The following is a 26,501-nucleotide window of genomic DNA, read 5'->3' as shown; positions in this document are numbered from 1 at the left end:
TTTGAACCAGATTTATATATCTTAGTGCTGAGCTTACAGAGAGTGATAGGACATTTATATTAAGAAGTGAAATTGAATCTGTAGTGCAAAAAAGCAGTGAGGTAATGATCATGGGGTTTAATATCCATTCAGAAATCTGATGGCAGAGGGGAAGAAGCCGTTCCTGAATCATTAAGTGCGTGCCCAGGCTCCTGTACCTCCTCGGTGATGGTAGCAATAAGAGGGTATGTTCTGCATGCTGGGGCTCTTAACGATGGATGCGATCTTTTTGAGGCATTGTTCCTTTAAGATGCCTGGGATGCCGAGGAGGTTAGGACCCATGATGAAGCTGAATGAGTTTACAACCTTCTGCAGCTTATTTCAATCCTGTGCAGTGCCTCCCCCCGCCACATATAAGACAGTGATGAAGCCAGTTAGAATGCTCTCCACAGTACCTCTGAAAAAATTTGCGTGTTTTTTTGGTGACATACCAAATCTCCTCAAGCTCCAAATAAAATATAGCAACTGTTGTGCCTTCTTTGGAACTGCATTGCTATATTGGGCCTGGACAGATTAGAGATGTTGACACCGAGGAATTTGAAATTGCTCACTCTGTCCACTTCTGATCCCTCTATGAATTCTGGTGTGTGTTCCCTCGTCTTACCCTTTCTAAAGTCCAATACCAATTCTTTGGTCATTTTTGTGCTCACCTTCTATTAACTGATATTTGTATCAATGTTGGTAATAATGGAAAGGTGGATTAATTCGGTTGTGCTGCTACACTCACTTCAACCTGTCCTTATTTGAATAACCCACTGAGGTAAATCACTGAAAGTACAAGTAAACCTCCATCTCACATGCAAAGTAGCAATCTCAGACTAAACTTAAATCACAGAGGGATGCTTGGCAACTATGGCAGGGCTTGAATGTCATCAACTCCAACAAAGCAAAACCAAGCAACATAAATGTCAAGATTTTGATCCCAGATGAACTCCATGCCTCATACGCTCACTTTCACTGACAGAGCATGGAGATACTTTCACGAACCCCCACACCTCCGACGACCTTGTGATCTCGATCTCTGAATCCACTGTGAGAGCACCCTTCAGGAGGGTGAATTCACTGAAAGCATTTGGCCCAGGCAGCATACCTGGCCAAGTATTGAAGACCTGTGCTATACAACTAGCCGGAGTGTTTACATCTTCAACTTCTGATATGGCAGTCTGAGGTAACCATCTGTTTCAAGCAGGCTTCAATCATGTTGGTACACAAGAAGAATGTGGTAAGCTGCCTCAATAGCTATTGTCCAGAAGCACTTATATCTACTGTATTGAAGTGTTTCAAGAGGTTGGTCAACAAAGCATATCACCTTCTGCCTGTGGAGTGTCAAGGATTCCTTGGCAGTATCATATCAGAGGATCTGTCATGGTTATCCTACAACCAAGCTATTGAACCGGTGTGGGTAACTACACTCGCCACAACTCTGAACTGATTCTTCAATCTACAGCAACACACATAAAAGTTGCTGGTGAACGCAGAAGGCCAGGCAGCACCTATAGGAAGAGGTACAGCCAACGTTTTGGGACGATCTACAGACTCACTTTCAACGACCCTGCAACTTAAGCTTTCAGTATCTTTTTTATTTACACAATTTCTCTTTTGTACAAGGATCTACACTAACTGACGGTCAAAATCAAATTCTATTTCATTGGCCTTCCACTTAGCTCTGGAACACCTGGACAATGAAGATGTATACATCAGGGTACTCCTCATTGACTACAGCTCAGCATTCAACAATATCGTCCCCTCAAGACTGATCATTAAGATCCAAGGCCTGGACTTTGATACCTCCCTGTACAACTGAATCCTTCATTTCCACACTTGCAGACCCCAGTCAGTACGGATTGGCAACAACATCTTCCCCAGACTCACCATCAGCACAGGTGCACCACAAGGTTGTGTGCTTAGGTCACTGCTTTACTCACGTTATACATATGATTGTGTGGCCAAGTCCAACTCCAACGCTGAATTAAGTTTGTGGACGACACCACTGTTGTTGACCAAATCACAGACAGTGACGAATCAGCATACAGGAGGGAGACTGAAAATCTGGTTGAATGGTGCCACAACAACAATTTCTCACTCAGCATCAGCAAAACCAAAGAGTTGATTATTGATTACAGGAGGAAGAAGCTGGAAGTTCTTGAGCCAGTCCTCATCAGGAGATTGGAGGTAGAGAGAGTCAGTCGCATTAAATTCCTTGGCAGTATCATATCAGAGGGTCTGTCCTGGTTACCCTATAACCAAGCTGTTGAACCGGTGGGAATAACTACACTCGCCTCAACTCTGAACTAATTCTTCAATCTACAGACACACTTACAATGACCCTGCAACTTAAGCTTTCAGTATCTTTTTATTGACACAATTTCTCTTCTTTTGTACATTAGTTATTTGTCAGTCTTAGTTTATGCATAGTTTTTCATCAACTCTATTGTATTTTGTTTTCCTGTAAATGCCTAAAAGAAAATTAGACTTGCAATAGTATATAGTGACATACACATACTTAGATAATAAAATTTTACTTTGACTTTGAGTAAAGAATGATAACAGCTGCAGAAAAGGCCATTTGGTTTTCTTTACCACAGCAATTTAGTTAGTCTGACTCCCTGTCTTTAGTCTTACCATTTTTTTCCCCTCTTTCAAAACACTGAGCCAATAATCCTTCGGGTGCGGGGAATGTTCAGATTGTTGTTATCAGCATTATCAGCACATCTCACAAATTTTTAGGGAAGGGTTGAAAACAAAGGAGAAAAATTCTGTGCAAAGATGTACCATTTTTAAATGCTGTCACAATTCCCAATACCTTCAATGGGGATAGAAAGAACAGGAAATTAGATGAATTGTTTAAAACCTCACTGACAAGTTATTAGCATGATTAGTCAGCGCGCACAGCCAACATCAAAAGAAACCAAAACTGAATTATCTTTTTCCAAAGGAAAAAGATATCATATGGATTAAAAGGTATTTTATTGTACTTAGGAACAAGGATCCTGTCAACAGATGAAAGTATTTACTGGTAACCAGTCACTAACAACCTATTTACTAAAATCAGACACAAAAAAGGTATTTACACTGTACATGACCTTGTACACTTCAGAGTGGCAAATTCAATGCACTTCATGCTGCAACAAACACCAAAGAAGTTGCTTTGATGCTTATGTACTACAGTGCAGAAGTTCATTATCTTGAAACATTTAGCGTTCAATAAATCCATATTTTATCAGCTGCATTTTTTGTATTTCTTATACGCCTTTCATGTTTCTTCTGTGCTTCACACATCAGTACTAAAAACAGGTGAAGTAGTAATCCAGCTTTTTGAAATCATATACCATCCTATGTTGAAAAAAAGGTACAAAAAGAAATTAAGATCCCAGTACTGATGGTTAAAGCAAGCTCAAAAGTAAGTCTCTTTCTGTTGACGAACTTTTCTTAACTTTCATGAAAAGATAAGAACATTGTTGGTTTATAAAGAATTAATTTTACAATAGAGAAAACAAAAACTGGCAGGTATTATGATATCTTCAAACATCTCCAAATTCCTCAGCATAACTTAGGTACTTGACAGAAAGATAATATCAACGTCATTTGTGACATTAAAATACATACGTGCTAGCAGAGGTCACAAGGGCCAGTTACCCTCCCCCCACCCTCAGTACACAATCAGTGATACCAGAATTCGAGGTCAAGTGTTAGGGGTCCCGACACGGGCAAGTCTGGAGTTCAAGGCCTGCAGCTCAGGGTCCTTATTAGTTATCATCAACAAGTCCTGGGAATGAAAGTGGAACCTTAAGATCAAACGGAAGTCAAGGCACAATGGGTGAAGGCCAGGGTCCTCGAGTCAACTGAGGAAGTCAAAGGCCTAATGCTTGTGAGTCCACTGGAGGCCCAGAGACCGTCTGTTCTGGGGTTAGAGGAATGCGTGGATGAGAGGTAGGTAAGGGGCTTCTTCTGTTTATGCTGCTGTTGTTGTTTGTATTCTGTGAATACTGTGGACGTGTTATGTTAGCACAGGAATGTGTGGTGACACTTGAGCGCTGCCCCCAGCACATCCTTAGATTATGTTAGTTATTAGTGCCAGTGACACACATCACTGTGTTTCAATGTACGATTTAATTAATACACAATTCTTTGAATTTGTCAGTGTACTCAAAAAATGGGAATGAAGATGAACATCCCTAAGACTTTGCAAGTGTACTAATCCAGATATGATAAATATTATAGAAAAACTTAAATTAATGACAGGGTGTTCAATGATATCATCAGAGAAAAGTTCTAGACCAAATTATCATCTGACACTGAAATAGGGCCACTCACTGGATTTGCATTCCATAACTTTACAAATTTATTTCAGTGAAACTACAGGAAGCAAAAAACCATATTATAAGAAAGCAAGTCATTTTAGGATAAAATTGCATTTCAAGCAAAAAACACTACATTGAAATTTTTACCATTTATTTATATAATGGTACGGCACGGATGAAGATGACGATGACATCATCGTCATCGCGGAGCAGGTCCTTGCAGCCCTTCGAGCCATGCCACCCCAACAACCCCGATTAACCCTAACCTAATCAGGAGGCAATTTACAATGACCAATTAACCTACCCAATACGTCTTTGGACTGTCGGAGGAAAACAGAGTACCTGGGGAAAATCCACACATTCCACAGGGAGGACATACAAAGACTCCTTATAGAACGGTACCGGAATTAAACTCCAAACTCCAGCAAGTAATAACAAAGCACTTAGAAAACATAAATATCATTACATAGGCTCAACATGGTGTTACAAAAGGGAAGTTTATCTACAAAACAAATTAGAACTTTTCCAGGATGTAATTGCAAAGTCAGTTAAAACCGGAATATGCAAGTCAGAGTAGTACAGCACAGAAAAAGGCCCTTCGCCCACCTAGTCCACACTGAAAGCAGTTAAATTCCCTACTCCCATCGACTTGCAATGGGACCATAGCCCTCCATACCACTACTATCCATGTACCTATCCAAACTTAGCTTAAACCTTAAAATCGAGCTCACATGCTGGCAGCTCATATCATATTCATACAACCCTCTGACTGATGTTTCCCCTCATGCCCCACTTAAAATTTTCACCTTTTATCTTTAACACATGACCTCTGGTTGTAGTCCCACCCAACCTCGGAGAAAAAGCCTGCTTGCACTTACTCTATCTATACCCCTCAAGTGCTACATTTGAATTTCCAAATGGCAAGTCACAATGAGGCACATAAAGTTTATAAGATATCGGTTCATAGGACTGATAGTAATGCATCTGCCCCAGCAACTTGTGAATTCAGAGTCATTAAATTCAAAGCTGACATAAATTGATTTTTGAACCAGAGTGCAAACCAAGGGTTACAGGTATCAAGGAGAAACTAAGATCAGATCCACTATAATTTTTTAGTTAGGGGAGCAGACCCACAAAGGCTCAGTTGCACAGCTAGTAGAGCTGCCACCTCATAGCTCTAGAAACTCAGTTCTTTCCTGATCACAGATTCTGTTTGGCTGGAGTTTGCACATTCTCCGTGACCATGTAGGTTTCCTCAGCTACTCTGGTTTCTTCCCTCAGTGAGAGTGGGAGAAGGGGACGGAGAGAGGGGGAGATGGGGGGGGGGGAGACAGGGAGGGAGTGGGAGAATTGCTAAGTTAATTGGCTGCTGTAAACTGACCATGATGAATGAACAAATGTAGTGAAAGAATCTGATTTTCTTAATTTCAGTATTTTAATGACTGTAATAATTAGACTCCCCTGTATTGCACACATTTTATTTCTCCTTTATTCTCCATACTTTTTCATGCAAGGACAAGGATTAGTGGGCCCACTGACGGAACAGAGTTGGAGTCTTCCTACCAAGTTCTACAATTGAGCAGTTTAGAGACGAGAAGCCAAAACTATTTTCAAAATCCTAATTAGCTATTTAGTGGCAACAGTACAGTGCAAACATGTAATTTTTTGAAACTATAAAAATAAATAAAGCATTGGAAAGCTACAACATGGTAATGTTCATGGTGTTCCATGGACCATTCAGAAACCTGATGTCCTCAAATAATCATAATTATGCTCTGGCTGAGTCCTGTGCAAAGATGAAACATTAAATCTTGTGCGTCCCTGATCCATGCAGCTTAGCTATTCAGGGAACCAAATAAGCATAATTGGTGCATATCTTCTCGAGGCTTCTCAGAATTGACCAGAAGGGTCAGTTCTTTATCCCACATGCCAGTATTTCCTTGGTACTTTAGGCTTCCCCAGATTTATAGTAGAAAATATAAGCCATTTCCTTGAACCTTTGTATTGATTCTTCTTCTTTTTTACGAAAAGAAAGTACAAAACTTCTCAACGGGATTTCTTGATTTGATAAGAGTCTACGCGAATTGGCATATGGCCATCCTATCAAGCCAATATCACTGAGTCATCAACCTAGAATACACAGCTTTATTTATTTCCAGTTCCACTTGAGCCATGTGCAATGAGACTTGCATATCCTTACAAGATTCAGCTTAGAAGAACAAGCTACTTCATGATTCGTTGCTCTGCCAGAACTATTTGATCATGTGCACGCTCATGACCACAGCCCAAATACAGACTACAAACAAAAATTTCAAAAGTGGCAAAAAGCTAGTCTGAACATAACTAAAGTTCTTGTAAAAATATATATACTTTGCTCATTCTGATGAAAGAATGAATTCAGTTTTATATAAATACGCGGTTAAAAATTTATACAAGATTCAAGTTAGTTCATTGTAAATCATGTATTTTTTAAATTTGAGTACATTTTTAATTATGTCTACAATGTACAGCATAGTAAAAGTCTTCTTTCCTGAATGATAGTTTAACTAAACCCTTCCATCATTACCTTATATGATCTGCTGCGATGCTCTCACATTGAAAAACTGGTCTATTCACTTACTTCACCCAAAATCAGAACCTAACATAGATTCAAGCCGACTTCATCTCTTTGAGCAGTTTGTTTTAATCCTAAATGGAAACCCCCTCTCCATTTTTTCATCTGGTATACTGATCATGATATATTCCATATTACTCCTTACTCTCCATCAGAACTCAGAATCAAAACAGGATAATTATCACTGTCCTACATGACACTTGAGTGGTGGGCTGGAGACACATCTCTACCAAAGGAGTTAGAAGGCACTCCTTCCCTCCATTAGCCTACAGGTCACCTTTAAGCAAAGTGTCACACCTACTTATTCTCCAGATCAGTCACATGAACCCATGGGAGCAGAAAGTGGATGGTCATATGATCACATGTGCTGGCGCATAGATCTGGTTATACAACCACTGACACCAGGCAGACAATCTCTAATGAGTATTGATAATGACTAACAACAGCAATTCTGCAGATGCTGGAAATTCAAGCAACACACATCAAAGTTGCTGGTGAACGCAGCAGGCCAGGCAGCACCTCTAGGAAGAGGTACAGTCGACGTTTCAGGCCGAGACCCTTCGTCAGGACTAACTGAAGGAAGAGTTAGTAAGAGATTTGAAAGTGGGAGGGGGAGGGGGAGATCCAAAATGATAGGAGAAGACAGGAGGGGGAGGGATGGAGCCAAGACCTGGACAGGTGATTGGCAAAGGGGTATAGTCAGAGGGACAGAGGGAGAAAAAGGAGAGTGAGAGAAAGAATGTGCGTATAAAAATAAATAACAGATGGGGTACGAGGGGAAGGTGGGGCATTAGCGGAAGTTAGAGAAGTCGATGTTCATGCCATCAGGTTGGAGACTACCCAGACGAAATATAAGGTGTTGTTCCTCCAACCTGAGTGTGGCTTCATCTTTACAGTAGAGGAGGCCGTGGATAGACATGTCAGAATGGGAATGGGATGTGGAATTAAAATGTGTGGCCACTGGGAGATCCTGCTTTCTCTGGCAGACAGAGCGTAGGTGTTCAGCAAAGCAGTCTCCCGGTCTGCGTTGGGTCTCGCCAATATATAGGCCACATCGGGAGCACCGGACGCAGTATATCACCCCAGCCGACTCACAGGTGAAGTGTCGCCTCACCTGGAAGGACTGTCTGGGGCCCTGAATGATGGTGAGGGAGGAAGTGTAAGGGCATGTGTAGCACTTGTTCCGCTTACAAGGATAAGTGCCAGGAGGGAGATCAGTGGACAGGGATGAGGGGGACGAATGGACAAGGGAGTCGCGTAGGGAGCGATCCCTGCGGAAAGCCGGGGGAGGGGGGGAGAGGGAAAGATGCGCTTAGTGGTGGGATTCCGTTGCAGGTGGCGGAAGTTACGGAGAATAATGTGTTGGACCCGGAGGCTGGTGGGGTGGTAGGTGAGGACCAGGGGAACCCTATTCCTAGTGGGGTGGCGGGAGGATGGAGTGAGAGCAGATGTATGTGAAATGGGGGAGATGCGTTTGAGAGCAGAGTTGATAGTGGAGGAAGGGAAGCCCCTTTCTTTAAAAAAGAAAGACATCTCCCTCGTCCTGGAATGAAAAGCCTCATCCTGACAGCAGATGCAGCGGAGACGGAGGAATTGCGAGAAGGGGATGGCATTTTTGCAAGAGACAGGGTGAGAAGAGGAATAGTCCAGATAGCTGTGAGAGTCAGTAGGCTTATAGTAGACATCAGTGGATAAGCGGTCTCCAGAGACAGAGACAGAAACAGAAAGATCTAGAAAGGGGAGGGAGGTGTCAGAAATGGACCAGGTAAACTTGAGGGCAGGGTGAAAGTTGGAGGCAAAGTTAATAAAGTCAACGACCTCAGCATGCGTGCAGGAAGCAGCGCCAATGCAGTCGTCGATGTAGCGAAGGAAAAGTGGGGGACAGATACCAGAATAGGCACGGAACATAGATTGTTCCACAAAGCCAACAAAAAGGCAGGCATAGCTAGAACCCATACGGGTGCCCATAGCTACACCTTTAATTTGGAGGAAGTGGGAGGAGCCAAAGGAGAAATTATTAAGAGTAAGGACTAATTCCGCTAGACGGAGCAGAGTGATGGTGGAAGGGAACTGATTAGGTCTGGAATCCAAAAAGAAGCGGAGAGCTTTGAGACCTTCCTGATAGAGGATGGAAGTATATAGGGACTGGACATCCAGGGTGAAAATAAAGCAGTGGGGGCCAGGGAACTTAAAATCATCGAAAAGTTTAAGAGCATGAGAAGTGTCACGAACATAGGTAGGAAGGGATTGAACAAGGGAGGATAAAACCGTGTCGAGGTATGCAGAAACGAGTTTGGTGGGGCAGGAGTAAGCTGAGACAATAGGAGAGATAATAGCTGCTAGGTCACCTCTCTTATAAAGACACTGCCCAGTAGAAGTCAATGGCAAATCACTTCTGTAGAAAAACTTGTCAAGAACAATAATGGTCATAAACCATGATTGCTCACATCATATGACACAGTACATAAAGATCATCATATGACATAAAATCTGTTGTATTGCGGAGGCAGTACAGAACAAAGATATAAAATTACTATAAATTACAAAGTATACAAAAAAAGGAATAATGAAACAGTATTCATGAATCGTTTAGAAATCTGATAGCGAGTGGGATCAAGCTGTTTCCAAATCATTGAGTGTGGGTCTTCAAACTCCAGTACCTCAGCTCCAATGGTAGTAACAAGAAGAGGGTACATCCTGGATGGTGCTAATCTTTCTGCAAGGTTGGCATTTACTTCAAGGGGAATAGAATATAAAAGCAAGGAGATAATGCTGAGCCTTTATAAGACACTAGTTAAAGTTGCACTTGGGAGTATTGTCAACAGTTTTGGGCCTGATATCTCAGAAAGAATGTGTTGTCATGGGACAGAGTCCAGAGGAGGTTCACAAGGATGATTCCAGGAATGAAGTGGTTAACATATGAGGAGTGTTTGGCAGCTTTGGGTCTATACTCACTGGAATTTAGAAGAATTGGGGGGGGGGGGGTTCTCTTTGAAACCTACCAAATGTTGAAAGGACTAGATAGGGTGGAGGTGGAGAGGATGTTTCGTATGGTGGGAATATCCAGAACTAGAGGGCACAGCCTCAAAATTGAGAGGCTACCTTTTAGAACAGAAGTTAAAAAGGAATTTTTCAGCTAGAGCGTGATAAATCTATGGAACGTTCTGCCACATACTTCGGTGGAGAACAAGTCCATGTATATATTTAAGGCAGAAGTTGATCGTTTCTTGATCAGTCAAGGCACCAAAGGATATGGTGAGAAGGCAGGTGTATGGGGTTGGATGGGATCCAGAATCAGTCAAAACAGAATGGCAGAACAGGCTCAATGGGCTGAATAGCCTACTACTGCTTCTATGTCTTATGGTCTTATAGAAGCAGGATGAAAATTAGAACTCACAGCAATATGTTCCTTATGTCATAGGCTAGGTTGCTAGCGAAAGTTCACAGACTTATCCAAAAAGAATAGACCTTGCCCCTTATTTCTGTAAAATCAAATAGGGGATTATGTATTAGTAGGAAACTATAAACTTTAGGGGAGTAGAATTCAAGAAATAATGGGGATCCTTAGAGAGGCACATGGATGACACAAATAAGGAAGATTATGTAGGAGGGAAGAGTTATATTGATCTAAGAGAGAAGGGTTAAAAAGTCAGCACAGCATCATGGGCCAAAGGGCCTGTACTGTGCTATAATATTTTATGTTCTATATACTTTGAGGAATCAAATTGAAGCAGTTTATTTTAGATTGTGGAATGAGAAAGCATCAATTAATAATCTTAGTGAAGGATGCTGTGGAAAGTGTAAATATTGCATCTCACTATTCATACCACACTCAGCCTATTCATATACCTTTGAAGTCTCTTTGATTACTCTATATTCACATCCCACCTAGTTTAATATCATTAGCAACCTTGGAAATGTCATAAAAACAAGGGATTCCACAGACCACACAACAAAAGGCTGGAGGAACTCAACAAGTCAGGCAGTGTCTATGGAAGAGAATAAACAAGATCCTTCATCAGGGCATTGGAAATGTCAGTTTGTTTTACACAACCAAACTGGTGATAAGGATCATGAATAACAGCACCCAACTATCACAGCTTGCCCACTTGAGAAAGACCCATTTGTCCCACTCTTTACTGTCTAAAAAACAAGTTTCCAAACCATGTCAGTACAATTTCCCAATTCAATGTGCTCTAACTTGCTTAAACATCCTGCAGAGTGGAAACATCCTCTCTATGTCCACTCTACCTAGGCCTGTCAGTATACAATAGATTTCAATGAGATTTTCCCACATTAATCTAAACTTCAGCGAGTATGGTAGTTAGTTAAATGACAGTAAACTTCACTACAGGCCCACAGCCATCAAACACTCTTCAAATGCTAACCCTTTCATTCATGGCATCATTCTTATGAACCTCTCCAATGCAAGCACATATTGTCTTAGATGCACAACCCATAACTCTTCATTTTTCTTTCATCCATGTGCCTATCAACAGTACTTTTTTAATGTCCCTAGTATATAAACCTCTACCACCACCACCACTAGTATCACCTTCCAGACATCTGCAACTCTTTAAAAAAAAACACTACCTCTGACATTTCCACTGGAACTTTCTTCTACTATATGCTGTACTACTCTATGACGTCATATTGGGGCTCAGTAGCACTCAATAGACACCACTCCTAAAATGGCTTTGGAACACCAAGACAGTGGATTCTGGTTATCTGGGGTTAGTTGGCAGCCACTTACTTAGGACAACTCTTAAAGAACAAAAGCTAAGTGAGAAAAAAAGCCAGGACTAACTTCATTTGTTTGGGACATTATGCTGCTTAATCGGGACAGAACAACAAAAAACTACTGTCAAACAGTTTCTAACTAGTGTCAGTTACATGCACTTGTGTGGTCAATAAACACTACACTGTGCTTAGTTTTTAAAGTAGCATCAGTTGTGTTTGTGTTCAAAACACAAACACACCTGGTTGCCACCCACATCCCGAAGATATGATAGTTGATAGGTTAATTATCCCCTGTAACTTTTACTAGGTGGTTGAATTGGAGGGAGGAGGGATTACTCTGTGAGCAGAAGACTTGATAGGTAAAAGCATCTTATTCCATATTGTAGGAAAAAAATGAAGATATGGGCAGACAGGCCATAGTTGATGGTTCATCAAAGAGGAACCTTATCCAACATCACAACACTTCCTCAGCTCTGCTCCATTATATCCTCATATCTTGAATAAGAACAAACTAAATATCTGGTAAGCTTGCAAATAGTGTTACAAAGCCACTTAATACAATCTGCTCATGTTGGAAACATCTTTGAAAATCCCCACACTGTTTGAAGATAATTTTTCTTGTTTATTTTCTTCAATCTTTAATTCAAATATTTATTCTCAATAGCCTTTAACAACTTCAGATTATTTAATTCCTGCACATAATTACTTTTGATGCATGGAAGGTTATGAAGTTAACAAGACTATAATGCTAATGCATTCAAAGTCAAAAACTGAGTTCTAATTGGAATTTAAATTTACAAGAATATTCCATATTGATATTATCGTTTTAAATTAATAATTGATCTCATTGGAATTCCCAATGATTACCATATTAAAAAATTTCTATAAAAACATCTTACATGTCTGTATTTAATGTACCAAATGGTTGGCATAAAAAGCTTAATCCATTTCCAAAGTTCAATTGCATTAAAAATGGCAAACATTAATAAAAACATTTTGAAATTGAATTTAATGTGTCCAAGATTTATCATAGATAGAGAGATGTACCATGCTTTATTATCTCCAACAAAATCAGCGTAATACTTTGAAATCTGATAAAGAGGAACACCTCAATTTACTTTGATGTTTTTTTTACTTTTACTTAGTCCCTCCTAGAACTAGATAACTCTAAAGTTATGGCTTAATCTTGGAGGCAAATGTAAAAGGCATTGGATGCTATAAATCTGAAATAAAATTTTTTTATTTAAGCATGCAGAACAGAATACAAGTCTCAAATTCAGGTATTTTAAAATCCTAATTCAGACATTTTAGATTCTTACACCAATAACTCACTTCAAAAGTGCTTTACTGGCTTTGAAGCTCTTTGGGACACCCTAAAGGATGTTTATAACACTAAATGCAGTAAGACATGTTTGTCATGAAAATATACCATATTTTCCAATCGTCCTTTTACAGCAGGTAGACTAAATTCAATCAGTTGTACATTCAAATGCATCAAGTGTTAAAATTATTTTAAGCCAATTATTAGTCATTGGTAGTTTGATAAAACAAGTTTCTAAAGCTCAGCAGAGGGAACTTCTTCTCACTAATTGCTTTAGTGCATTAAGAGTTCTGCTTGCTAGCCAACTGCAAGCTTGAATATATGAAGCTGAACAGAACAGAGAGCAGCTGTATCAGTGAACCATATAATATGAACACACTTTGTAAAAGTACTAACCTGAGTATTTAAAATAAAACTACAGTACAATATATACCATTAATCTATGTTTTTATCTTGTATTTATGTTCAACAAGCATCTGATGGAAAGGTCAAACAAAAGGAAAATACAGGAGGACTAAGCTCAGCAGAAGGCAAATCAAGAACTACAATTATAGGTGAAAAGAGATCAGTGCAGCATCCAGGTGTAAGGATATCCATGGAACATTTTTTGAAAGCAATCCATTACCTGTGATCCTTTCGGCATTGCAGTTTCATCAACCAACAGAGCAAGAATATTGAATGCGACCAAGAGGACAGAGATGGCCTGTAATAATGGGGCAAGATATTTATTAGTTTCAGTAATTATTATGCAATTATAATTCTTCAGAGACAAGTTGGAAATAATACACAATTACTTTAACTTATTTGCAGAATGAAAATACAATTACTGTAAATGGATAGCACAAGTTTGACAGATTTACTTACTTCAACGATTTACAAAACATTCCTTGTACGCCTGCCAGCTCATTGTCACGGCTGAAAGGCAATGCCAATTATAAAGAGCAGGGCTCATACATCCTTGGGTTATCTGCTCACTCACACCAAATATTAACAGAGGCACCACACCATAATCTTGCCATCTGTTACTTTCACTCCATATAACATTATCTGCTTTTGGAGAAAATTTAAATATTACCAGAGATGCAGAGGGTACCCTCCTGAGTTATGACAATAATGGAAAAAATTATTATAACTGGGTGGTGCAGCAGTTACATTAATAGATTACAAAAACAGGGGTCTGGACAAACATCAGAATTCAAATCCTGCAGCTACAGAATTTAAATTATTATGGAATTTATGGGGGAAAAAAATCAGGATAACTATTAAAAAATTAACAAATTCCCATAAATATGTCCTGCAGAAGAGGAAATCTGCCTTTCCTGCCCAGTTGGGTCAATATGTAACTCTAGATCTACTCTCAGCTGTTGGCATCCAAGTAGCCACTCAGCTGGACCATTATCACTATATTCAGAATTGGATTGCAACAGTTCAAGAAAGTGCTTCCTTGTCACCTTCTCAAGAACAAGTACATGCAATAAATACTGGTCTTGCCCGCAATGACCAGTGCCTGAAAAATCAGTAGAGCAGGATATGAATTAAGCCCAATTCAGGCCATGGGGGTGCAAGAGCTGAGGAGAATCCAGTCAGGTAGCCAGAGAGCATTAAGGGTGGAAGAAATAAAATCTGAAGCACAAAGCTTTATTAAAATACTTAACTGTATGACCCAACAACAGGATTTGGGTTTACACACACAAAATGCTAGAGAAACTCAGCAGGTCAGGCAATATCTATGGAGAGGAATGAACAGTCAGTGTTTCAGACTGAGACCCTTCATCAGAACTGGAGAAGAAGGAAGAAGCCAGAATAAGGAGGCGGGGTAAGAGGAAGGAATACAAGCAGGCAGGTGATAGGTGAAGCCAGGCGAGAGAGAGGGAACGAAGAAAGAACCTGGGTGGTGATAGGTAGAAATAGTAAAGGGCTGAAGATGGAATCTAGCAGGAGAAGAATGGATCATGGGAGAAAAGGAAGGAGGAGCGGCACTAAAGGGAGGTAATAGGTAAGTGAAGAAAGGAGAAGGGGTAAGAGGGGAGTCAGAATGGAAGAAGAAAGAAGGGGGTGGAGGGAGAAATCACTGAAAGTAAGAGAAATTGACAATCATGCTGTCAGGAGACAATCTAGAGAGAATATGAGAGTGGCCTCATTGTGGCAGTACAGCAGGCCATGGACTGACATGTTGAAATGGGAGTGCGGAGGGTATTAAAATGGTTAGTCACCAGGAAATCCTGCCAGTTGCAGATGGAGCGAAGGTGCTCAAGTGAAGGATCTATGCTTGAAGCTTTCAGAATTTTGAAATTCTTCACAATCCAAACCTATCAATTTGGAAATTATTTCATAGTTTCTGACATGCATATTTTTCCATCCACAGGACATAGAGAACAGATTACACTTCACTCTAAAATAGCAAAACTACCAGGTAAGAAACAAAGGTACCTTCTGTTTGTATTCTCAACACAAAGAATACAAAGATATAAAGTTTATAGAGAAATTACTGACTAAAAACTTCAGGAAAAAAATGACAAGATAAGCTATTCATCGAGTCTCCTTACTAGCTTATTTATAATATGCATTTAATTTTTCATTACTTGTAGTAAATATAAAAATAAATGTGTCTCTCATAAAACTGCCTTTGTGCAATCACTTGTTAAAAGATTATAAGATTACCCCCACCCTGACTTCCCACATTTACACAGCTTTGTTGAGGTATCATTGTTACAGTAAAACCCCAGATAAATAGCTGACTTAGTTTACAACGTTAAATTCAACAATAAACCAGCTATGTTTAACATAAAAAACTATGCTGAAAAAAACATTTCTGCATGAAACTGTAATTCTTTGGTTCAAATTGAATCAAAAACAATTTGTATTGACAAACTAAAGATATATGTTAAGTGATACTTCATATAACTGCAGCATCAGCTGTGAATATTGTTTAAATGAAAGGTTAAAATGAAGACAAAAAAGATTGTAGATGCTGGAATCTGGAACAAGAAAAAAACAGGATAATGGAAGATGTCAGCAGATCAAGTAGCATATATCGAGGCACTAAGTCTAATTGACATTTCAAATTTTATGGCAGGTTAACATGATGCTCTTTGATTCTTGACCCCAGTGCATTGAAAATGATAAGATCCACAATGCACCTTTCTTAAAAACTTCCCATACTACCATCAACCTCCATGGCACATCTCCTGCGGACCAAGATTTAGGTGCAACACAAAAGGCACTGGAGGAAATAAAAGGTCGACATTTTGGGTTGAGACCATTCACTTGGACTCTGATGTAAATTTCTGGCTTTTTGTGCCCAATACAAAATTAGTGCCTCAAATAGCACAGACTTTGTAGAACCAAACATTGGCTTGCTGGATGGTCTAGTATTATATTTCAAAACTTTTGTTTTCATAAATAAACATGATGGTAACAAGTTCTATTTATACTATGTAATGCATACAAATATACAGTACATTATAGTAAAGAACAGAAAATAAAAATACAGAATTTAAACTGCAACAATTTTTCTGCGCATTACTCACAAATGTTTATTTCAATCAACTGTTGTGGCTTAAATAAGGAATGAAACTGATTAGAACAGTACAAACAACAGCAATTCTGCAGATGCTGGAAATTCAAGCAACATACATCAAAGTTGCTGGTGAACGCAGCAGGCCAGGCAGCATCTCTAGGAAGAGGTACAGTCGACGTTTCAGGCCGAGACCCTTCGTCAGGACAGATTCAATAGTCGATCATTAGCCACTGATCACTTTTGACAAATACTTCCATGCTGAGTGAAACAGGATTATGTCTTCAAAGCTTAAAACATGGTGGCAAAAACTGTCCAGATGCACCTATCAAAATGATCAATTAAATCGTTTTTTTTTGTACTGTAAGTCAAGTACAGATTTTTTTTAATGTTCTTTCCCTGCACTAATTGTTTTGCACTTCTTAAAAGTGCCAACTTCTTACAAAGGAAAATAAAAGATGCCAAAGCATTGACTGTTACATCATTCGAGAAAACATTTCTAATTTGACCCGTCAGTAGAATTTCTTTGTTATCTACTTAGTTTTGTACAGCTTTGTCACTGGCAATGCCAGCATTTACTTATGATTCCTAGTACCCATGAAAAAGTTCTGCTGGACCTCCTTCTTGAACCACGGGAGGAGAAGATGGTGGCGCGACGCAGCTTGCAGTGGCCACTCCGGTGAATGATATCTGTTATCTGTCAAGTAGGGTGCCATGCACAATCCTGATTTGATGGAGACAGACGTGAGAGCACAGAGGAACATCTGTGAAACTTCTGAAATGCCTGCTTTGCTGCCACTGCTACTGTGTGATCCAGAATCTCCGGAGGGGAAGGCCCCGAGTCCTCCGCTTTGCTTGTTGCTTGGCGGCCGGGGCAGGGTCGAAGCGCTCGGCAGAGATGGTGCTCGGTGCTCGGTGTCGGAGGCTCGAAGTTTTCGGACGGACTCAGAGTTGGCTGCGGTTGGGTGCTTCCAATGCATCGGCAAGTTTGTGGCGCTTGGAGTTCAAGGCAGGGAGAGTTTCTCCCTTCTAACATCTGCAGGAGATGATTGAGCTATCGGGACTTGAGACTTTTTTTTACCGTGCCCATGGTCTGCTCTATATCAAATTATGGTATTGCTTTGCACTGTTGTAACTATATGTTATAATTATGTGGTTTTGTCAGTTTTAGTCTTGGTTTGTCCTGTGTTTCTGTGATATCATACCGGAGGAACATTGTATCATTTTTTAATGCATGCATTTCTAAATGACAATAAATGAGGACTATGTCCTCATAATCTAATCTAATCTAACCTTGCTTGGTGATTGGTTTATTACTGTCACATGTACTGAAGTACAAAAAGAAACTTTGTTTTGCATGACATCCTTGCTGGTAGATGTCACAGGTTTGGGATGATGTGCTTGAATAGCCCTGTAGATATTGTAGATGGTACATAGTGTATAGGAAACTAATGATTGGGCTGGTAAATTCAATAGCAATCAAGCTAGTTGCCTTGTTGTGGATGGTACTAATCTTCTTGTCTTTTGCTGGAGCTGCACTCACCTATAAGAATTATCTTCATCACACAACTGAGTCATACCTTTTAAAAGGTGTGCAGGTTTTGCAGCATCAGGGTGAATTATTCTTGAAGTGTCTCTAACCTATTCCTGTAGCCATATTCTTGTATGCGGCTTGTCCAGTTGTTCTTCTGGTCAATGATGACCGCAAACATCAAAGAAGACCCAGTGGATAGATGTTTAGGCATTTGCAGAACCAAATGGGATGTCTTAAGTTTTTACTATGAAAGGATCAGTAACTAGATACTTTACTCCAAATACGTACAAAATATAAGAGTGCATCTGAAATATTGCATACAACTTTGGTAGCCTTGCATCAAAAAGTGAGGATAAACTTGGTATAGAGGGGTGCACAAAGATTCAGAGATGTCAAATAAATTGAGAATGAATAGAGAAGACCTATATTCTCTGGAGTTCAGAAGAATGAAAGGAGACCTCACTGAAACTTATAGGGTAGATGCAAGGAGATGATTCCCTTGGCCAAAGTCTAGAATCAGGGGTCACAATATCAGAACAAGGGATAAGTCATCAAGAAGGAAGCTAAGGAGAGTTTCTTTCTCTAAAGGAGCAGTTAATCTTGAGAATTGTCTATGTCAAAGGATCATGTTATTGAGTTCATTAAATATGCTGATTGATAGATTTCTGTATATCAACAGAATCAAGGGATATGGTGACAGTGTAAACAAATTATAACTGATTTTCTCCCTCGGCTCCATTTAATCAAAGATGGAGCGGGTTTGAAGGGCCAGAAAGCTTACAATATTTTAGTGAATGGGAAAGCACAAGAAGCCAAATGGTGTCCACTGCCCTTCCATTTTTTTTTGTTTTCAAGGTTCAAGGTTCAAGGTTCAAAGTTATTATCAAAGTATATATATATATATATATATATATATATATATATACACACACACACCATATACAACCTTGACTCCTCCATAGAGATCATTAAGAGCTCCAAATTTCTTGGTGTTCACCTGGCGGAGAATTTTACCTGGTCCTTCAACACCAGCTCCCTAGCAAAGAAAGCCCAGCAGCATCTCTACTTTCTGCGAAGGCTGAGAAAAGTCCATCTCCCACCCCACATCCTCACCACATTCTACAGAGGTTGCATTGAGAGCATCCTGAGCGGCTGCATCACTGCCTGGTTCGGGAATTGCACCATCTCGGATCGCAAGACCCTGCAGCGGATAGTGAGGTCAGCTGAGAAGATCATTGGGGTCTCTCTTCCCGCCATTACAGACATTTATACCACACGCTGCATCCGTAAAGCAAACAGCATTATGAAGGACCCCACATACCCCTCATACAAACTCTTCTCCCTCCTACCATCTGGCAAAAGGCACCGAAGTATTCAGGCTCTCATGAACAGACTATGTAACAGTTTCTTCCCCCAAGCCATCAGACTCCTCAGTACCCAGAGCCTGGACTGACCCCAACCTACTGCCCTCTACTGTGCATATTGTCTTGTTTATTATTTATTGTAAAGCCTGCACTGCTTTGTGCACTTTATGCAGTCCTGGGTATGTCTGTAGTCTAGTGTAGTTTTGTGTTGTTTTACATAGTTCAGTGCAGTTTTTGTATTGTTCATGTAGCACCATGGTCCTGAAAAACGTCGTCTCGTTTTTACTGTGTACTGTACCAGCAGCTATGGTCGAAATGACAATAAAAAGTGACTTGATTTGACTTGATCTTAAATCTGCAGCTCTATATTAAATAAACCTCTCCAACCCAAGCTTTCTGTTCAAGATCCTAGGAATGCAAAAGTTTATCAGAGTAACTTTGAGGGCATCCATCTTAGGTTACATAACTCAGTATAGACTGATAGAGCCTTTTAAAAAAAAGCTCATCTACGCACAGGATACATTCAGCCACAAAGAGAGATTTAGCTATGGATTTTTATGAATAAAAAGTTGAAGAACTTAATCATAACATCAAAAATTATCACTATCAAGAACTAGATCGAAAAGGCTAATATCACTACAATTTATAATCCAGTCATAATTTCTCATTCAACCTGCCATAGTACTAGCCAAATCTCCTTCAGTTTCCCATTTCAAAGCTGAAAAGCTACAGTCAATGCACTATGAGGATCATTTGTTTTATTCCAAGTTGAGTTTTTTTTTAATTTCCTTTGGAATGCATGAGATTTAGAGTTGGTAATGTGTTTCTGTCCAACCTATGACAGCAGATAGATAAATTAACAAAGCTGTTAATAAAGCAAATGTGACCTTAGGCTTTATAAATAGAGCATAAGAGTACACATATGCCAAGAGGTTACATTAAACATATATAACTCAATAATTCTTGAGTTATATACATTTAAGGTAATTGGAGGGAGATTTGGATAGCACAATGGCAGATTTACCAGAATGGTTCCAGGGATAAGAGATTAAGAGTTGTGTGGAAAGACAGAAGCTATAGTTGTTTGTTAGAGAACAAGTTGAGAAAAGACTTAATAGCATAGTTAACATCATGAAGTGTTTAAATAAAACAGATAAAAATACTACTTGAGGGTAAATCAGCAAAAGACAATACTAGGGAAAGCTTGAAAATTTAAAAAAAATGCAGATGTTGGAAATCTGAAGTAAAAGATACAAAGTGCTGCCCAGATGCGGGGCCTTTGATCTGAAATGTTAACCCTGTTTCTCTTTCTACAGATTTTGAATCAAATGAAACAATGAAAAGAAGATTGGATAAATTCTTGATTAGAACAAGATAGTTTAAAAAAGAGTAATTTTATCGTAAAAGAGCCTGTACAGACTGAACATAGTACACAACCTACCCATTGATTAAGTTGAAAATGTGATTAAAAAAATAAACAAAGTGCTAGAAATACTGAGCAGATGATGCAGCATCTGCGGAAACAAAAATAAAGTCAATGTTCCAAATAGAAGCCTCTTTGTCAGAACTGACGTTGACTTTCAATTGCTTATGAAAATAAATGAAAGTAAGATAAAAGTTCCAACTGAAATGATGAACAACAAAATAGCTCACCGTTCCAGATAATAGTATCAGCATGACAACGGGATAAACCAAATTCCTCTCCCATGCAGAAGCTTTCTTGCGACGCTCTTGTAAGAGACAGACATAAGATTAGATAGCAATACAATTGTAATGTAGTGTCATGCCTGAATTTTAAACCAAATTTAGGTATACAAAATTGTGTAAAGAAAACAAAATACCTCAGAACAAGCCAATTCCCTTGTTTAGTATGGGATAGAGAAATCCCATTTCTTTCTGCTTGCCATCTTATACCTTGCAAGGTAGACTTCTTAACATTAAGGTAATTACATTTAAGTCTATTCATCCTCTCACTTGAAAAGTATAAATGAGTAAATGGAAATCCATACAATTTGCCACAAACAGGTCTGCTTTTAACTGCATTTAGTCTCAAGATTTAGTAACAAAGACAGTTGAGGGAAATGTGGTTGGGGAAAAGGCATCTAAAGAGGCTTGTAATGATGTACATATGGACTAGTTACTAAAATTGAAATCTATGTGATCAAAGTGGTGTTAAGAAAGCAGAGGGAAGTAGAGAATGCTTGCTTTACAGATGGAGTGGGTAGTGTAGCCATATTCTCCATGGATCAGTGTTGGGACCATAGAACATGCCTAAAGTTGGGTACTTGGGGCACATTTTAAAAGTTTGCTATTGATACAAAACTAAACATAGCAAGAAAAGTAAAAATATTGTTGCAGGTGCCAGAAGGAGACAAGCTCATGGAACAGATACACAGGTGCCAGATGAAATCCAAAACAGAAGTGTGAAGTGATTCAATTTAGGAGAGATTGGTGCAGTTTTAACAAGGATCTGTAGATACCTGTAAAATCCTTTTAAAGGTGACAGAATGAGTTCAAAAGACTGTTTAAAAAGGGATACACGATACATAGCTTTGTGAAGGCACATGGTATAAAAGAAAGCTATCTGTTGGGGACTCTAGAATCTAGTGGCAAAAGACTATATGAGATTTCACAAGGTGAAAACTTTGTTAATCTTTTACAGGTACATGCTGAAGAATAAATGTAACATGCTACAGCCAGAAATCAGTGATCCCACAAACAAACCTTCATATTAAAGTCCGGGGCCATACATTCAAATCCAGTGAAAGCAAACAAGGAAACCCACAAATGAACCCATTCTCAACCATGACAGAGTCCCCAGCAGGTGCAGCAGATGAGACCAATATATGAATTCATACTAAAAGAAATGGGTAATTAACATATCAACAACCAAGTTAGGTATACCTACAACATTTAAGCATTGGATGAGTACTTGAACCACCAGAGAATTGTTAAGTCCAAAGTAAATTTATTATCAAAGTTCATATACGTCACCATATACAACCTTGAGATTCATTTTCTTGTTGGCATACTCAATAAATCCAATAACCATAATAGAAGCAATGAAAGAATACACAAACTGGGTGTACAACTAGTGCGCAAGACAATAAACTGAGTAAATATAAAAAGAACACAGACAGACAGAAAGCTATATAAGTGAGTCCATAGGTTGTGGGAACATTTCAGTGATGGGACAAGTGAAACTGAATGAAGTTATCCCCTTTGGTTTAAGAACCTGATAGCTGAGGGGTAATAAGTGTTCCTGAACCTGGTAGCATGATTCCTGAGGATCCTGTACCTTCTTGCTGATAGCAGCAATGAGAAAATAGCATGACCTGAGTGGTGGGGGTTCCTGAAAATTGATGTTGCTTTTCTGCAACAATACTCCATGTAGATGTGCTCAATGATGGGGAGTGCTTTACCTGTGATGGACTGGGCTGTATTCGCTACTTTTTGTAGAATTTTTCATTCAAGGGCATTGGTGTTTCCATACCAGGCCGTGATGCAACCAACATACTCTCCACCACACACCTACAGAAGTTTGCAAAGTTTTAAATGATATGCAAAATCTTCACAAACTCCAAAGGAAGCAGAGGTACTGTTGTGGTTTCTTTATAATTGCACTTACATGCTGGGCCCAGGACAAATGCTCTGAAATGATATCACCGAGGAATTAAAAGTTGCTGACCCTCTCCATCTCTCCATCCCAATGAGGATTGGCTCATGGACTTCCAATTCCCTCCTGTTGAAGTCATTAATCAGCTCCTCGTTCTTGCTGATATTGAGTAAGAGGTTGCTGAGGCACCGCTCAGCCAGATTTTCAATTTTCTTCCTATATACTGATTTGTCACCATGGTTGATTCAGCCTACAACAGTGGTGTCGCCAGCAAACTTTGATATAGCATTGGAGCCGTGCTTAGCCACGAGGTCATTAAATGTAAAGCCAATACAGCAGGGGGCTAAACACACAGCCTTGTGGTGCACCTGTGCTGAAGGAGATTATGAAGGAGACGTTGTTGCTGATCCAAACTCACACGTATCTGCAAATGAGGAAATTGAGGATCCAATTGCAAAAGGAGGTATTGAGGGCAAGGTCTTGAAGCTTATTGATTAGTTTTGAGGGGATGATAAAATTGAATGCTGACCTGTAGTCAATAAAGACCATCCTGATGTATACACCTTTACTATACAGATGTTCCATCATTGAGTGAAGAGCCAATCAGATGGCAGCTGCTGCAGACCTATTGCGCCAATAAGCAAATTGAAGAGGATCCAAGTTGGTTCTCAGGCATCATCACCAAACTCTCAAACTACTTCATCACTGTGGATGCAGGTGTTACTGGATGATAATCATTCAGGAACGTTACCACATTCTTCGCAGGCACCAGTATAACTGAAAACAGCTTAGACCAAGTGGGTATCTCAGACTGCCAAAGTCATGGGTTAAAGATCTCAGTGAACACTCCAGCTAGTTAATCAGCACAGGTCTTTAGTTCTCAGCCAGGTATCCTGTCTCGGCTGGTTGCTTTCCGTGAGTTCATCCTCCTGAAAAATGCCTGTATATCAGCCTCAGAGAACGAAATCACAGGGTCATCGGGGGCTGTGGCAGTTCATGATAATTCCTCCAACTTCTGACAGTCAAAATAAGCATGCAATGCATTAAGATCAGCTGGAAGTGAAGCTCTGTCGTCACCTATGTCACTTGATTTTACTTTCTAAGAGGTGATACCATTCAAGCTCTGCTACAACTATCAAGCATCCCTCGCTGATACAAGTTTAGTTTGGAATTGCCACTTCGTCCATGAGATGGCTTTCCACAGATCGTACGAGGGGACATAGCCTCAAGATTCGGGGGAATAAATTTAGGAAGGAGATGAGGAGGAACTGCTTTTCCCAAAGAATGATGAATCTGTGGAATTCTGTGTCCAATGAAGCAATGGAGGCTACCTTCGTAAATATATTTAAGACAAGGTTGACTAGATTTTTGCATAGTAGGAGAATTAAGGGTTATGGGGAAAAGGCAGGTAGGTAGAGGCGAGTCCATGATCTTACTGAATGGCAGAGCAGGCTCGACAGGCAGGATGGCCTACTCCTGCTCCTGTTTCTTGTGTTCTTATGTATCTGGACCTCTTGTAAATTCCTCGGTCACCAGACCTGAATGGTGAGATTGCAGATCTCATAGAACATCCAGGGTTTCTGGGTGGGGAAGGCCTCTGACTGAATTTGTGGGGACACACCCATGTACGACTGTTTTTATAAAGTCTATAACAGCAATGGTGTGTTCATTCAGATCCACAGATGAGCCCTTGAACACAGCCCAGTCCACCAACTCGAAGCAATCTTGTAGCCACTCCTCTGCCTCCCATGACCACATTTTTGCTGTCCTAATCTCTGGAGCCTTGCTCTTTGGCCTCTACCTGTATGCAGATAAAGAGAAGGACAGTCAAGTGATCAGATTTCCCCAAATGCAGAGTGGGCTTGGAACGGAAGGCAATCCTTATTTTAGTATGAATGTGGTCTAGTGCGTTGGAACCTCTGGTGCTACACGTAATTGACCACAAGACCTTGAGACATAGGAGCAGAATTAGGCCATTTGGCCGTCAAGCATGCTCCGCCATTCATGGCTGATCTTTTCATTCCCCTCCTCAAAACTACTCCCTGGTCTTCTCCCCATAAAGTTTGATGCCATGTCCTGTCTATAACCTATCAAGCTCTGCCTTACATACACCCAATGACCTGGTCTCCATAGCTGCCTGTGGTAACAAATTCCACAAATTCACCACCCTCTGACTAAATAAATTTCTCCACAGCTCTATTTTAAATGGATCCCCTCTATCCTAAGGCTGTGCCCACTTGTCCTGGACTCCCCCCACCATGGGAAACATCCTTTCCACATCTACTCTGTCGAGGTCTTTCAACATTCAAAAGGTTTTCATGAGATTCCCCCCCCCCATCCTTCTAAAATTCAGCAAGTACAGACCCAGATTCACTTCCAGAGTTATCCTTGTGAACCTCCTCTGAACCATCTCCAATGCCAACATGTCTTTTCTTAGATGAGGTACCCAAAACTATTCACAATGCTCAAGGTGAGGCCTCACTAGTGCCTTATAAAGCTTCAGCATTACATCCCAGCTCTTATATTCTAGACCTCTTGAAATGAAAGCTAACATTGCATTTGCCTTAATCACCACTGACTCTACCTAAAGGTTAACCCATAGTGTGTTCTGCACAAGGACTCTCCAGTTCCTTTGCATTTCAGAATTTTGGATTTTCTCCCCATTTAGAAAATAGTCTACACATTTATTATTACTACCAAAGTGTAAGACCATGCATTTTCCAACATTGTATTTCACTTACCACTTTCTTGCCCATTCTCCTAATCTGTCTGTCCTTCTGCAGCATACCCGTTTCCTCAACACTACCTGCCCCTCCACTAATCGTCATACTCTGCAAACTTGGCAACAATCTATTCCATCATCTGAATCATTGATACACAGCATAAGAAGCAGTCCCAACACCGAGCTCTGCAGAACACCACTAGTCACTGGCAGCCAACCAGAAAAGGATCCTTTTGTTCCTACTCACTGCCTCCTACCAATCAGCCAATGCTCTAACTTACCTGCAATACCATGGGCTTTTAACTTGGTAAGTAGCCTCATGAGCGGCGCCTTGTCAAAGGTCTTTTGAAGGTCCAAATATACAACATCCGCTCCATCCCCTTTATCTATCTTTCTTGAAATCTCCTCAAAAAATTCCAACAGGTTCATCAGGCAAGATTTTCTCTTAACGAAGCCATGCTGATTTTATCCTATCTTGTCCTGTGTCACCAGGTACTCCATAACCTCGTCCTTAACAATTAACTCCCAAGGTTTTCCCAACCACTGAGGTTAGGCTAATTGGTCTATAATTTCCTTTCTACTGCCTTCCTCCTTTCATAAAGAGTGGAATTTGTAACTTTCCAGTCCTCTGGCACCATGCCCAAGTCCAACGATTTTTGAAAAATCTTTACTAATGCCTCCATAATCTCTAATGCTACGTCTTTCAGAATCCTAGGGTACAGTTCTTCTGGTC

General features: G+C 40.0%; 1 protein-coding gene across 3 annotated transcripts in view; it reads right to left on the bottom strand.

Moving 5' to 3' along the window:
- Window positions 1–26,501, bottom strand: part of lmbr1 (limb development membrane protein 1) — a 213,207-nt gene that overhangs the window by 61,287 nt on the left and 125,419 nt on the right. For all 3 annotated transcript variants that reach the window (XM_072254043.1, XM_072254044.1, XM_072254045.1), the window contains exons 11-12: window positions 21,084–21,160; window positions 13,641–13,718 (exon numbers count right to left, since the gene is read on the bottom strand). In XM_072254043.1, the coding sequence (XP_072110144.1) occupies window positions 13,641–13,718; window positions 21,084–21,160 (155 nt within the window). The remainder of the gene's footprint in view (window positions 1–13,640; window positions 13,719–21,083; window positions 21,161–26,501) is intronic.

The sequence above is a fragment of the Mobula birostris genome, chromosome 3 (assembly GCF_030028105.1).
Source record: "Mobula birostris isolate sMobBir1 chromosome 3, sMobBir1.hap1, whole genome shotgun sequence".
NCBI classification, from domain to species: domain Eukaryota; kingdom Metazoa; phylum Chordata; class Chondrichthyes; order Myliobatiformes; family Myliobatidae; genus Mobula; species Mobula birostris.
Note: the sequence above shows the minus strand (reverse complement) of the source record. Positions and strands in the feature narration are given on the sequence as shown.